General features: G+C 46.7%; 1 protein-coding gene across 5 annotated transcripts in view; it reads left to right on the forward strand.

The window, feature by feature from the left end:
* gse1b (Gse1 coiled-coil protein b) overlaps positions 1-13,134 on the forward strand; it is a 115,283-nt gene that overhangs the window by 84,061 nt on the left and 18,088 nt on the right. For 4 of the 5 annotated variants that reach the window (XM_054611059.1, XM_054611068.1, XM_054611051.1 and 1 more), the window contains exon 2: positions 5,346-5,543. In XM_054611059.1, the coding sequence (XP_054467034.1) occupies positions 5,348-5,543 (196 nt within the window). In that variant the 5' untranslated portion in view covers positions 5,346-5,347. Of the gene's footprint in view, positions 1-2,956; positions 3,157-5,345; positions 5,544-13,134 lie in introns of those variants that run through there. The other variant, XM_054611043.1, reaches the window with a different exon arrangement.

A 13,134-nucleotide genomic window follows, 5' to 3' on the forward strand; every position in this document is an offset into this window, starting at 1 on the left:
GCAGCTCTTCACCAGTTCACTCCACATCTTGTTTACTATTCCTGGCTGCAGTGTTTAAAACCATACGCCTGGCTGAAAAAGCACAAAGAAATGTCCTCATTCCACTGTGTAGGTTAATTTCAGTTATCAGTGGTTTACTCATCACAACAACAATGGGCTTAACTTCCTGTGGCTGCTTCACATTAATCGCTTTCTCCTAGGTTTCTGGTGATAACTGTTTAACGTGAAGCAGTGGTAAAAGTTCGATTTGTTTTGGCAAATGCAGCTTCTGATAGTACAGCAAGGAAGACGATAATCAGGAAACGGCTAGGGTGCTGCTATTTGGAGGAAAGTAAGAACAGGAATGTAGGAGTGGAACAAAACACCAAACCACAGAAGCTATGTTACACAGGAGTTACAAAAGAATTCAAAGCTGAGCACAGCAAGACATTTAGAAATGTTGCTTTACTTGCCTGCCTGACCACACACGTTGAGCCGGCCAGTTTATAACGCTGACACATTTAGTGCTCATTTGAGGGCAGACACTGACCGGTTTGGCTCAGTTCCTAAGCAGCACTGCAATATTGTGGCATACCTTAAATGTGCTTTACCCAGCCTCTAGAAAAGGGTCATCATCTGCCGCCCCAGTGAAGTAAGAGCGTGAGAACACAGTGTAGGCGGTACGGCTCCAGTTCATGCTGCACTGGACTCGACCAAGCCAGGTAGGTGGCTGTATCAGATAGACGGGCCAGCAGCACTTCTCGGCGAGTTTTAACGAGCTGATAGACAAATCCCATCCCGGTTAAAGATTAACCGCAAGCTAGAGCTGCCACTGCATTATCTCCCCATTGGCCGGGGCAAACAGGAGCCAAGAGGATTAACTTTACATGACTGTCTAAGAGAGAGAGAGAGGGAGAGAGAGAGGGAGGGAGAGAGAGAGAGAGAGAGAGAGAGAGAGGAGGGAGGGAGAGAGAGAGAGAGAGGGAGAGAGAGAGAGAGAGAGATGCATTCCAAACAGCAAAAGGGTGAAACAGTGTGTCTGTGAGTGTGTTTGTTTGACTATAGGAGTTAGTGATCGGCTTTGCTCCCAGCGGGGTGTTAAAACTGTGTGTTTACTGTATGCCATTTAGCAGTCAATCTGCTGCTGTGTGTGTCTCTCTCTGTGTGTGTGTGTGTGTGTGTGAATGGGCGGGATAATGTTTGTGTGTGGTTTGTTGTAATCTACATTCCTCTTCTTTCAGGGCTTTGTTTTGTTTTCCCTTAGGGCGTAACAGCATTCAAAGGGTTAATTGCATCAGGAAGCTTGGCGTATAACCGACTCCTTTAACCCTTTGGGGTTGTCAGCAAAAAAAAAAAAAAAAAAAAAAATTAAAATTTTTGCCACAGTGCCTAAAGGTCTCTTAAGATCTTTGCATTAGGGTTGTACAGCGTGGAAGTGGATGCAGCCTTTGTCATTTTAATAATCCATAATATCATTTAAAATCTCCTTTTCTTTGGTGTATCACTGGATTAAATGAGTGTGGCATATGCCGTTTCATCTTCAGAGGGTGCCCTCTGATGAACTGGGAGACAATGCCATCTGCTGGATGTTTGAGGAATGTAGAGCCAGGGACTGCCTGAAATACTGAGGAAGTGTGTAACTTGTAACTGAGTGCTGTAAAGACGTGAAGGCAGGCTCACTTCAATTCATAAGACATTAGAGGCAGAAAAGGGAAAGCTATGAAGGCACCTGCAACCCCCTCAGCCCCTGCCATGATATGGGATCGATGCTGGGGTTGCCTCATACAAGCTTCATTGACGTAGACAGCCAAAAAAAAAACCACTCTCAGGGTGATCCTTGTGATGCCAGACAGGAAAGGGGTGGAAAAGTGTACAAAGATAGAAGAGAGTGTGGCGGTCCTGTGCTTTCTCAGGGGAGTCCTGAGGAACAGAAAGAAGCTTTGTCGAGAGGTGGCCTTCGGCACAATGCTGGCCACCGTGTAGCTCATAATCTCTCTCCATCATTGCTCTTGCTCCCTCGCTGTTGCGAGAGAAGAAGCGAGTGACGGAAGGAGGAAATGACTAAAGAAACGACTCATTCACACCCCTGCAATGACAGCAGGACGGACAGAGGGGAAGTCAAACCCACGCATTTACCCTTTTCCTAGCTCCTCCACCACCGACATCTATTACGCATTGCTCTCCTCCACCCTGATAAGAACTCCTCGTTATTATAGTGCATTTGTCTGCTTGTAGCCCGTGTGCTGTGTGTGATGCACGTTTCTTTGGTATTCCTTGTCGACTTCCTTGTTTATATGAAATGGTAAAGGTCTTGGATTTCTTTCTTACACTCCAATTTTCACGATGAGCGTTTTCAGTTGTTACAGAACATTTATGCCAATAAAGCAAATTTAATTGAGTAAGATATTCTAACACAAAAGGTTTTTCTCTTTAATACCGTCAGGTTTGACACAGGCCAGGACTTGTCCTGTTTCTCTTTCCTTCTCTCTTTCTTTTTGTGTCTCAAGAAGGAAAGTGCACCTCTCATATTTACCCCCCCATCCATCTATATACATGCACACATCTATACACTGCTTGTCACTCCCCAGCAATGGGGTCAGATGTTATGACCGGCTGAGCACTCTCCTCCTCCTCAGCTTCTCTCCTCTCCTCTCCTCTCCTCTCCCCTCCCCCTCCTCCAGCTCGCCTTGGCAGGGCATGCATGCCTGTGTCTGTTATCTACAAATGGCTGAGGAATTATAGGTTGAGAGGGGAGGAGTGAGGGAGAGTGTGAGAAGGGAGGGCTGGAGGGGAGGGATGGGGGGCTGGGTGAGGTCATGTGACATCGCAGCAGCTGCTAGGCTAAGAATTTCTGTTTTCTCACTTAGAGAGCGCGAGAGAGAGAGAGAGAGCAAGAGCAAGGAGGGGAGAGAGATAGGCAGCGTGTGTGGTGTGTTGCTTTGTTAGATAAGCTCTAAACGGTCTTTGTGAGCGTCTGCGCGAGAGACAGGAAGGCGGCCGGGCAGGGAGGCAGAGAGGGTGGACGGGTGAGAGGAGAGAGATAGACGGAGAGCGAGAGAGAGAGAGGGGAGCAGGAAGATGGTGTGTGTCCCGTCGGTGGCTGCCGGTATGCGCTGTTCCGGGCTCAACGTGAAGATGCAGCCATGGGGGATCCAGGCGGCTCCATTCCTTTGTGCAGTAAGGAGCTTCAGCCACGCTCTTAATCTATGAGGGAGGGGGGGGGGGGGGGGGGGGGGGGTCATGAACTGCTGCCAGACCTCCGGATATGTGCTCCTGTGTGTGTGTATTTGTCAGGCTATTGTTGTCGCTGCTTTCACTGTGTTGGTCGCATGTGTGCGTCATGGTTTTATGTGCGTGGTCGATACAGGCAGAAGTACGGTGTGCTCTGTATCTATAGTGTGTTAGGTTCTGCAGAAAGTTTCTTGTGTACATCTTTGACTCCCCCCCTCTCTGACTTTCTCTAGAGAGGGAGGGAGGAGCAGCACGCTAATGTCTTGACAAAGTCACGTTACTAGACTGGGCAGTGTTGTGTGTGTGTGTGTGTGTGTGTGTGGGTGTGGGGTGTGTGTGTGGGGTGTGTGTGTGTGTGTGTGTGTGTGTGTGCGTGTGCGTGCTTGTCTCTGAATGGCGTAGTGTGCGTTGTTCAGACAGTAGTCATTGTTGATCCCATATTAATTGTGTGCTGGGTTCACATTGAGTGCACTGGGTAACTGGGAGGTTACAGGCAGGACAGCTCAAGAGGTGTTGGGAATGTTCACTCTCTCATGCCTGACTCGCCGCTCTGTGTGTCGACACATACACACGCACTCACACACACGCACTCACACACACACACACTCACACACACACACACACACACACACACGGAGGGTGCTGTGCCTCTGCTCTCCTCTCAGGAGGGAACATGATCTTTTTATAGCCCTCTCAGCCTCTGGTGTAAACCCAGATATAACTCCTACTTATTTAATTGTGCTATTGATATACTGTTAGTAAGCAGCTTTCATTTCAGTTAACATGTCTCTGTCTTAGAAGTTGTTTAGCTGGAAGTCTCTGAATGTGGATTTGAGGAGGATACTGAACAATCCCGATAGTGTGAGTTAGTGTGACATACACACACAAACTTGTCTGAGTTTACGCTGTCCTCTGAGCCACCCTGTGTGTGTGTGTGTGTGTGTGTGTGTGTGTGTGTGTGTGTGTGTGTGTGTGTGTGTGTGTGTGTGTGTGTGTGTGTGTGTGTGTGTGTGTGTGTGTGTGTGTGTGTGTGTGTGTGTGTGTGTGTGTGTGTGTGTGTGTGTGTACGAGCATAGAGGGCTATCACAGGCCGTTCTGGCATTTAGGTATTCTACTGACCAAGGGGCTGTCAACATGGTGTCACCTTTCAACACACAAACACACACAGGAAGGAAAGGGACAGCCGTCTCAACCCTCCACACCCTGTCTCCCCCCTCCAACCACCACAGAGCTCTTATAAATATGAGGCTAGAAAGAGACATGACACATAAAAATCACCCTGTTTACTGCTGCTGTTGAGTGAAGACTTCATCTCTTCACAATGTTGCATTAACTTTAATTTTTTGGGGGTTGAATTGAAAGTTTTATGTTATACTCTCTGCGGAGATCCAAAGATTCATTCAAGAGATCCAAAGATTCATTCAAAACTCACTGACTAAATTTAGCAGTTGGCAGTATTTCAAACATCACAGTTTATTTCCTCTTACAGTATTCTCAAAACTTCCTGTTAGAGAAGGGATTTAGTAGCACCTCCCTGGCAGCATTAATTGGATCACACGAAACCGAATAGGACGCTTTTTTTTTTTTAAATGTTAGTTGTGTGAGAGAGTCAATGAGTTGCTAATTTGTTACATTTCAACAGGGTGGGCACTGGATGAGATAACGCTGAATTTGTTAACATCTACGGTACTACGATACACTGCAACTAAGAAATAAAGTCCCTCTGGTGGTGTTGGAGCATGCTCAGTAGAGGTTTTGTGTAAACTCCATGACCATGGACCTCTGGCAGACACACAGCCAGACTGGAGCTCTTTGAGCACAGAAAGGGTGACCTGTCCTCCTAACCTCTCACCTCTGACCCTAAGCCATACAACCAAAGCCCCTCTGCCCCAGCTGTCACAAACAGACACCCAGCACCACACTCTGTCTCTGTGTCCAGGGAAACGGCTATGTGCCTCACTTGTTTTTTTTGCATATTTCTCGCAATATATATACCATAAATGCGTTTTGTATGTAGGACTGAAGGTATTTATAAAGACTCAGGTCCTTGTGACTCAAGTGTTTGTTGGTTCTTCTTGAATGCAGTACCGATTTATAAATACTTTCCCATTCTCCTCTCTTTTGTCTATTTGTAGGCATGAGCCATGAGCCAAAGTCACCATCGTTAGGAATGATCTCCACGGCGACCCGTACCACGGCGACGGTCAGCCCCCTCACCCCGTCGCCTCTCAACGGCTCCATCGTAGCCAATGGAAGCCCCGCTACCCAGTCTGCTCACTCCGGATTCGCCGCAGCCCTCCGTAAACTGGCAAAACAGGCTGAAGAACCTCGAGGTAAAGCCACATAGCCTGGTACAGAGAGCTGATATTCAGGGAACTGTCAAGTTTAAGTCTGCTGTATGGCAGTTTTTGGCTGTATAATTAATGAAGAAAATGTTTAATATTTGTTTGGTGTGAATATATATATATATATATATATAATCATACTTGTGTTCTCTGTTGTGGCTTCTACTGTGCAAGCTCATTCGGTGATGGAATTAACGTTACGTTTTCATCTAACCAGTTTCCAGAATGAACTTCCACATTGTGGTTTGCGGTTTGTGTTTATATTTCTCAATATGTTTTAAGTCCAAATCTATGACTACAAAAACTTTTGCTGAAAATATATTGTGATAATATCTCTAACCATGATAAGAGCTAAATGTATTGTTACATCCAGTCCCTGACCCTAGCTTGTTCCATGGCCGCTCTGCGTAGCTGAGTGCAGAACTGCTAATAGCAACGGGATGATATCCACACAGGATTGAATTAGTTGGTGTCTCTGGAGATATTGGGACGAAGAGGAGCCACTCTAGCTGACCCACTTAATGTGCTGCGTGTGAATGCTTGTGTGTGCTTGTCAATGTGTGTATGATGGTGTTATAATTTCTCCTTGTCAGTGTCTACAGACACACACACACACACACACACACACACACACACACACACACACACACACACACACACACACACACACACACACGTGAAACATGCTATAGAATTCCCAACTCACAGCGCTTTATTCTGGGGTTGTATTAGGGCTGCACCTAACGATTCTTTTTCCAATTAGTTGAATTGTCTAACGGCTAATTTATTAATTATGCTTAAGATTAATTATGATTCCTGAATACCATAACACTAAATGTACCCCAAATAAATACTTAATATTTCAATATTTTATTCTATCATCTTCTCTTAAAAACAAACAAATGTAACAAGATAAAATATCAAACCTCAAATTCAAAAAGATTGCTGTCACTCATTGATTGAGATACTTACTGTTTGTAATAGCTACCTTGTCCCTGTATTTTTACTTTCCCAGTATTGTTTTTTTTTTTACTGAAGTACGTGACTTTAAACTCAAAATGGTTATGACATCACAGGAGTAATATGCAGCTAAGATAATCACTGGCACATTTATTTTTGCATCAGTGTGGGCCAAAATAAATCATTTAAAAACTAACGTTACCGACTGCTGTCTCGTTATTGTTTTAGTCCTTTTCTCACTCCTACAGGGCGGTTTAAGTAAACATATAATTGTCGAATAACCGCGTTAGATGATGCATGGCGTAACGTACATTACCATAACGACAGCGGTGCAAAAATTTGAAAATCCATGTGGCGACGTGCGTTATGCAAATCAATCGACATATTTTTAGAATCAATGGAAGTGATTACGTAGATGAATCACCACAGCCCTAGCTTGTATGAATATGAACTCAAACGAGCATATATTTCAGACATTTTGAACTTTACCTTGGAGGCTCTTTTGTTCAAAGATCCTTGAAAATGTGTTTTGTGCTCAGTGATGGTTTGTGGGTTTGTGGTTTCTTCTTTTTTTCCTGTGTATTTGGTAAATGCAAAACCGGCCTCTAAAACTCATGCACATGCAAACTCATGTGCGTAAGTACAAAGCAGAATCCACGCAGGAGAGCCTCGGTTAGAAGTTTATTGAGGGTGTGTACTGTGTGTGTGTGTGTGTGTGTGTGTGTGTGTTTGCATATGTATGTGTGGCTCCATGCCTTGGCTCCGGAGAGGCCCAGCTACCCCAGCTGTCCACCCTTGCTCTGGCTCTTAAATCAGATGGTCCCCTCCTTTCTGGCCGTCCCTGGACACCTTGCTCCCCAGCCCACTGCTGCCTGGGACCCAGAACCCTGCAAATGATTTATTACCAACAGAGAGAGAGAAAGAACTCGGTCCCAACCTCTCCTCACCTCCCTCTCAATCCTTCTCCCCTTCATCTCTCTTCACTCCCTCAACCCGACATGGCAGCCTTATTTACTTTCTCACCCTGTTTCTCTCAAACAGAAAAGTCCACTTCCAGTGTTCAATCCAGTCTTTTCATTTTGTTTTGTGGACTCACCTTTTTTATTGGATTTTTTTTTTTCCTTCTTATCTTTCTTGCTCATCCCTTTGTGTGTCAGTTGCAGGCGGAGAACACAAGGATTGCGTTCTCTTAGTCGTGTTTTTTTTAATACCTTTTTTATTTTTTATTGTGGTACGAGGTGAGAATAAATGTGCTGTTCTATTTGTAATTTACATCCGTCCAAGGCAGAGGGCTTTCTGTCTGTGTCTTTGTCATACAAACAGACACCAGATCCTGTCTGATTAATCTGTGCCACCTTTTTATTAAAAGCAGAAAAAAAAGCCCCTTTATTATTTTTGAAGCCTGCTGACGGTGCTTCCTGGCTGGTGTAGGCGATGTGTGGGTGACTCAGCCGTCAGACATAAGGGGCAGCTCTGCCTGTGTTAGGAGTACCGGCTCCAGGGTGGGCAGAGGCATGTAGCCCCTGGAGCTCCAGTCACCTCTCTGTCTGCAGAGCCTGTATTTATAGGCAACGCACACACACACACACACACACACACACACACACACACACACACACACACACACACACACACACACACCCAAACACCCCCACACATGCAAACAGTTGTCTTTGCCACTGTGTAAGCCTTGTGATTTCTTAGCATGCTTCAGCCTGCTGTCCTTTCATTAGCTACTTTGACTCAACCTCTTTTTCTCTCTCTCTCTCTCTCTCTCTCTCTCACCCTCTGGTTCATGCTTTGAGGTGAGTAGGGCAGTATATATGAGGTGCCATGACTCAGTGTCCTAAGGCCTAGAGGAATTAGTTAGGTTTGAGTACTAGTATCACTGCCATCGTCTGCTGAACTGATTTAAGACCCTGAGCACGGCTTCTGTTCACACACACACACACACACACACACACACACACACACACACACACACACACACACACACACACACACACACACACACACACATACATTGTCACTTGTCTGTGGCTAGTATAATGAATAGCTCTGCGCTGAAGAGGGGAGGTGATGGATAATGAGTATCAGAGCAGTGTAAAGGACTCATCCCATGTACACACTTGCATGTGTGCGCAAACACACAACACACACACACACACACACACAGATAACACACTGCCTCAAAAAGGCAGGCCTGCTGATATCTGATTAATTAGGCAGACCTGGGATTAATCCTCTCAGTTGTTTCTTCTTGCACACTCTAGACACATACACACCACCAGAACGTCATTACTGTGTTCAGACCAACCGGGGTACACTGCCTGGAGAGAGAATGAAGTGAAGGAGAAAAGAGGTGTACAAGATAGATGGACTGAATTGGCTGAGAAAAAGAGGAATTGGAAGTAATTAGTAGATTTGTTAGAACCTGTGGTGTTCGTCAGTTTCTGTACATGTATGTGTATGCGTGTGGCCGGAGGCTTCCCTTTTTTCTGGGAGCCCAGAGCATGCTGGGACATCGGGGCAGTGTGTCTCTGACCTCTCCATCTGGAGCCTGCCGGGGGCCTGTGTGTGTGTGTGTGAGTGTGTGTGTGTGTGTGTGTGTGTGTGTGTGTGTGTGTGTGTGTGTGTGTGTGTGTGTGTGTGTGTGTGTGTGTGTGTGTGTGTGTGTGTGTGTGTGTGTGTGTGTGTGTGAGTGTGTGTGTGTGTGTGTGTGTATGTGTGTGTGTTTCTTGAAGGCAAACCCCCTCAGGCTGTGACTGTCCCTGAAACACTCACAAACAAGCTCATTTGTTTTTTTTCCTCTCGCTCTCTCTCCTTTCCATACACAGCAACCTTACACCTCACATGACTCTGTTCAGTAGCAAAGCGGCATTTAAGCATAATATACAGTTTGTACAGTCAGCAGAAGGCACAGAGGATTGCTCCTCTTTTTTTTTTTTTTCATCCGCCATCTTGTACCGTCTTTCTTTCCATCGCTGGCACAGCAACACACACAGTGTGCTTCTCCCCTCCCCCCACTCCCTGATGCAGATTACAGGCTTTGTGTTGTGTTGTCAGTGCATGGCCAAGACTGTAGTAGCAGGTGTGTGTGGTGTTTGTGTGCATCAGTGGTTATTGTGTGTCTGTAAGTGTGGGGATGTTTGTGTGTGTGCAAGAGTGCACGTGTTGAGGCTTGTGCTGCTGGTGGGATGGCATATGGATGCAGGGTTGGCTGGGCACCGCTATGCACACCAGGTGTGAAATGGACTGTTTAATTAAGTGCTGATGTTGTTGTAATGCATGCTGGGAGGGAGGCGGGTGGAGGACTGGGGGTGTGTTGGCGGGTGGAGGAGAGCACCTTCTGCCTGGCGCGGCTGGGGCTGGCTATGCTCTGCTGTTTTGGTGGTGGCGGCAGAAGATTGGTAGGGGCCATTTGGCAACACTAAAACATTTTGTGTAGTGTAGTCTAGCTATCACGGCTTAGTGATCCAGTGGGATTCACTGCTATAGCTGTGAATCCCCCCCATTGAGTGAAATAGCCCGCTGAAGAGCCAAGCTGGCTTTTTGATCGGGTCAGTGGCCGAACGAAAAGGCGCCGTCTATGCAGGGACACTTGACCACAGCCTTCTGACCACTGCCTGGTTTTTGTTTGTTTGTTGCTGCTTGCTTGTTGTATATTTTGTGAGTGTGAGTGTGTTTGTGTGTGTGTTTGTGTGTGTGCGCATGTGTGGCTCAGCTTGAGCGGTCAAGTGTGGAGGCAGTCTGGGAGAGTGGGACTGGTAATAGAGGAGGCGATAGAGAAAGGAGCTTCACATTAATCACACACAGCTTGGGACTGAGACAGCGCTTGCTTTCTTTCTCTCTTTTCTTGCTCTCCTTCTTTCTTTTCCTCTTCTGTCTTTCTCTCTCTTTCTCGCTCTCTCATTGCGTCCCCCCCCACCCGACCCCATCACCACACTACACACACAAACACACACACCCATACACACCAAGAAAGGGACAATCAGTACAGCTAATGAAGTGCAGGTTGAGAGCTGATGAGCCTATTTTAGACTCTGGGGACGAATGCTGTGCCTCACTCCTCTTCCTCATTCTCTGCCTCCTCTAGCTCCCTACAGGACCAGCATGTATGGCCATCTTCTCTCTGTATAGATGGAAAAGGGAGGAGCATATGGCAGAAATGACACTAGCTTTGTGCCAATTGCCTCATCTATGAATTTTCTCCTATCAGATGGCACCTCATTGTGAGGGAGGGGTGACTGGTGAATATACATATAGGGTTTTTTGAAAAGGAAATCTTGGAGAGGTAGGGATGGAGGCTTATGGACACACATGACTTTTTATGCTTTAAACAGGAATATAAATGGGAACATTCTTAGATGCACACATGCGAACACGTAACCACTCTCTCAGGCATTTCCCATGAGCCCTCACTGGCAGAAAGTATGGTAAATGTGTTCATGAAAATTGTGTGTTGAGTCTGACAGATCTACGTCTGGTTGGAAGGCACTGTGTTTGAAGAACAGAAGGAAAAGGAATTAGCGTGTAGGAAGAGGTGGTAGGTGGGTGGTGGTTGCGTTGGGTGTTGTTAGAGAGGAGGAGGAGGAGGAGGAGGGGATGATAGAGAAATAATAGCTGTTTGTATTTTGCGTGTGTGTGTGTGTGTGTGTATACGTGGCAAGGAAGGATGTTTAGATGTGACCACAGATCCTGCAAGCTGCAAGAGGAGAATGAAGCTTTTGGTAGATGGCCCTTGTCTCTTTTATTTCCTTCTTCCCCTCACCTGCTTCTCTTCCTGCTCTTAATTATTTAGTCTGCCCAGCCTCTCCTCCAGTCTGCTTTGCCTCTACATGGAAAAGGAGGAGGAAGAGGAGGAGATGGGAAGAGTGTGTGTGTGTGTGTGTGTGTGTGTGGGGGGGGGGAATAGATGGAGTAGAGGGCTGTTGCTTAGCAGTCCTCTCCTTTCTGCGTCTTCCCTCCCTCCAGCCTTATTTGTTCCCCCAACCTGGTGTACACATGGTGTGTGTGTGTGTGTGTGTGTGTGTGTGTGTGTGTGTGTGTGTGTGTGTGTGTGTGTGTGTGTGTGTGTGTGTGTGTGTGTGTGTGTGTGTGTGTGTGTGTGTGTGTGTGTGTGTGTGTGTGTGTGTGTGTGTGTGTGTGTGTGTGTTGTGAGTGAATAGGCTGTGACACTAGAGCTGTATTAAGTGTAGCTCCATTCCCCAGGCTGAGTGGGCTGCTATTGATTGGCCTAGTCTTGCATGGGAGAGTAATGGCTCTCCGAGGTGAGGGGGAGGATTAGGCCACTAATTGCCATTGTGCAGACAAGATAGGCCTCCCCCTCAATATCCCCCACCCTGTGCCCGCCACCCACTCACCCATCTGCACCCCTTATCTCTCTGCTTACCCCTCCTCTCCGTCTCTCTCCTCACCTTGCACCTTTTTTGCACTCTCACTTGCTGTTTTTTTTTTCCACCTCTTATAATTTTTCATTATCATGTCTCACCTCACATGTATCATCACCAGGTCCCCCCCTCCCCTGTGCCATTATTGATTCTTTCCATTATTTAGTGTTATTAGGTAGAATGAGGTGTTTAAAATCAGTCAATATCCTGACTGCACCTCCACAGGAGGATGACGTTGTCTGTTAGGTTATGTTGCCACGGAAACCAAAGCAGGAAAGAAATTGCGTTTGGGTAAGAGTTCTGTGGTTTTTGTTCTGAGGGTGATAAATTGGAGAGGAAGTAGACCTGAAACTGGCCCGAGGTTTCAGCTGCTGTGGTTGCATGTGAGCCCGTTTATGCACAAAAGCACACTACCTGCACATGCACGCACATAAGAGCACATCTCCTGCTGTCCTTGCTGCTGCGCCGAAGTGTGTGTCCCATTGAGAGGGTTGTGACCCAGTTTGACTGTGTAATGCTGCGCTCACTCACTGAGCGGAGCAAGCCTACAGCACACTACTGTAAGAAGAGGCGGAGGCTGGGTGAAGGAGAGGGGAAACGTAGAGACAATACACAGGACAAATAGAGGGGGAAAAAGGGAAGACAGAAGAATTTAAAAAACAATTAATGGAAGAGACAGTGGACACAGTTGAGAAGAACAGGATTGAAGCCTTTACGGGGTGGGAAGGTAAAGCTGTAAGCTGGAAATCGCAGTGATGAGAGGGAGGGAGAGAGAGAGAGAGAGAGAGAGAGAGAGAGAGAGAGAGAGAGAGAGAGAGAGAGAGAGAGAGAGAGAGAGAGAGAGAGAGAGAGAGAGAGAGAGAGAGAGAGAGAGAGAGAGAGAGAGAGAGAGAGAGAGAGAGAGAGAGAGAGAGAGAGAGAGAGAGAGAGAGAGAGAGAGAGAGAGAGAGATGTGGAAAGCAAGGCATGTGACCAGACCGTGACCCTGCGCTACAGGGTTTCCCTGGAGGGCTTTGTTAATGTGGTACAGCTACAGCGCAGCAGAGAAGCTCATTGGGCCAGCTCTTCACCACCTGCTGTGTGTGTGTGTGTGCGCCATGAAGGGGGGAGTTTTGTGTGTGGCTGCAAGAGCCACTGACTGTATATACATTCAGTATGACTGTTCACTACCAAGCAGGGTGTTTCTTGTGGTGTTTGTTTGTGTGTGTGTGTGTGTGTGTCCTGCATGT

The sequence above is a fragment of the Anoplopoma fimbria genome, chromosome 2 (genome assembly GCF_027596085.1).
Source record: "Anoplopoma fimbria isolate UVic2021 breed Golden Eagle Sablefish chromosome 2, Afim_UVic_2022, whole genome shotgun sequence".
Lineage (NCBI taxonomy): Eukaryota > Metazoa > Chordata > Actinopteri > Perciformes > Anoplopomatidae > Anoplopoma > Anoplopoma fimbria.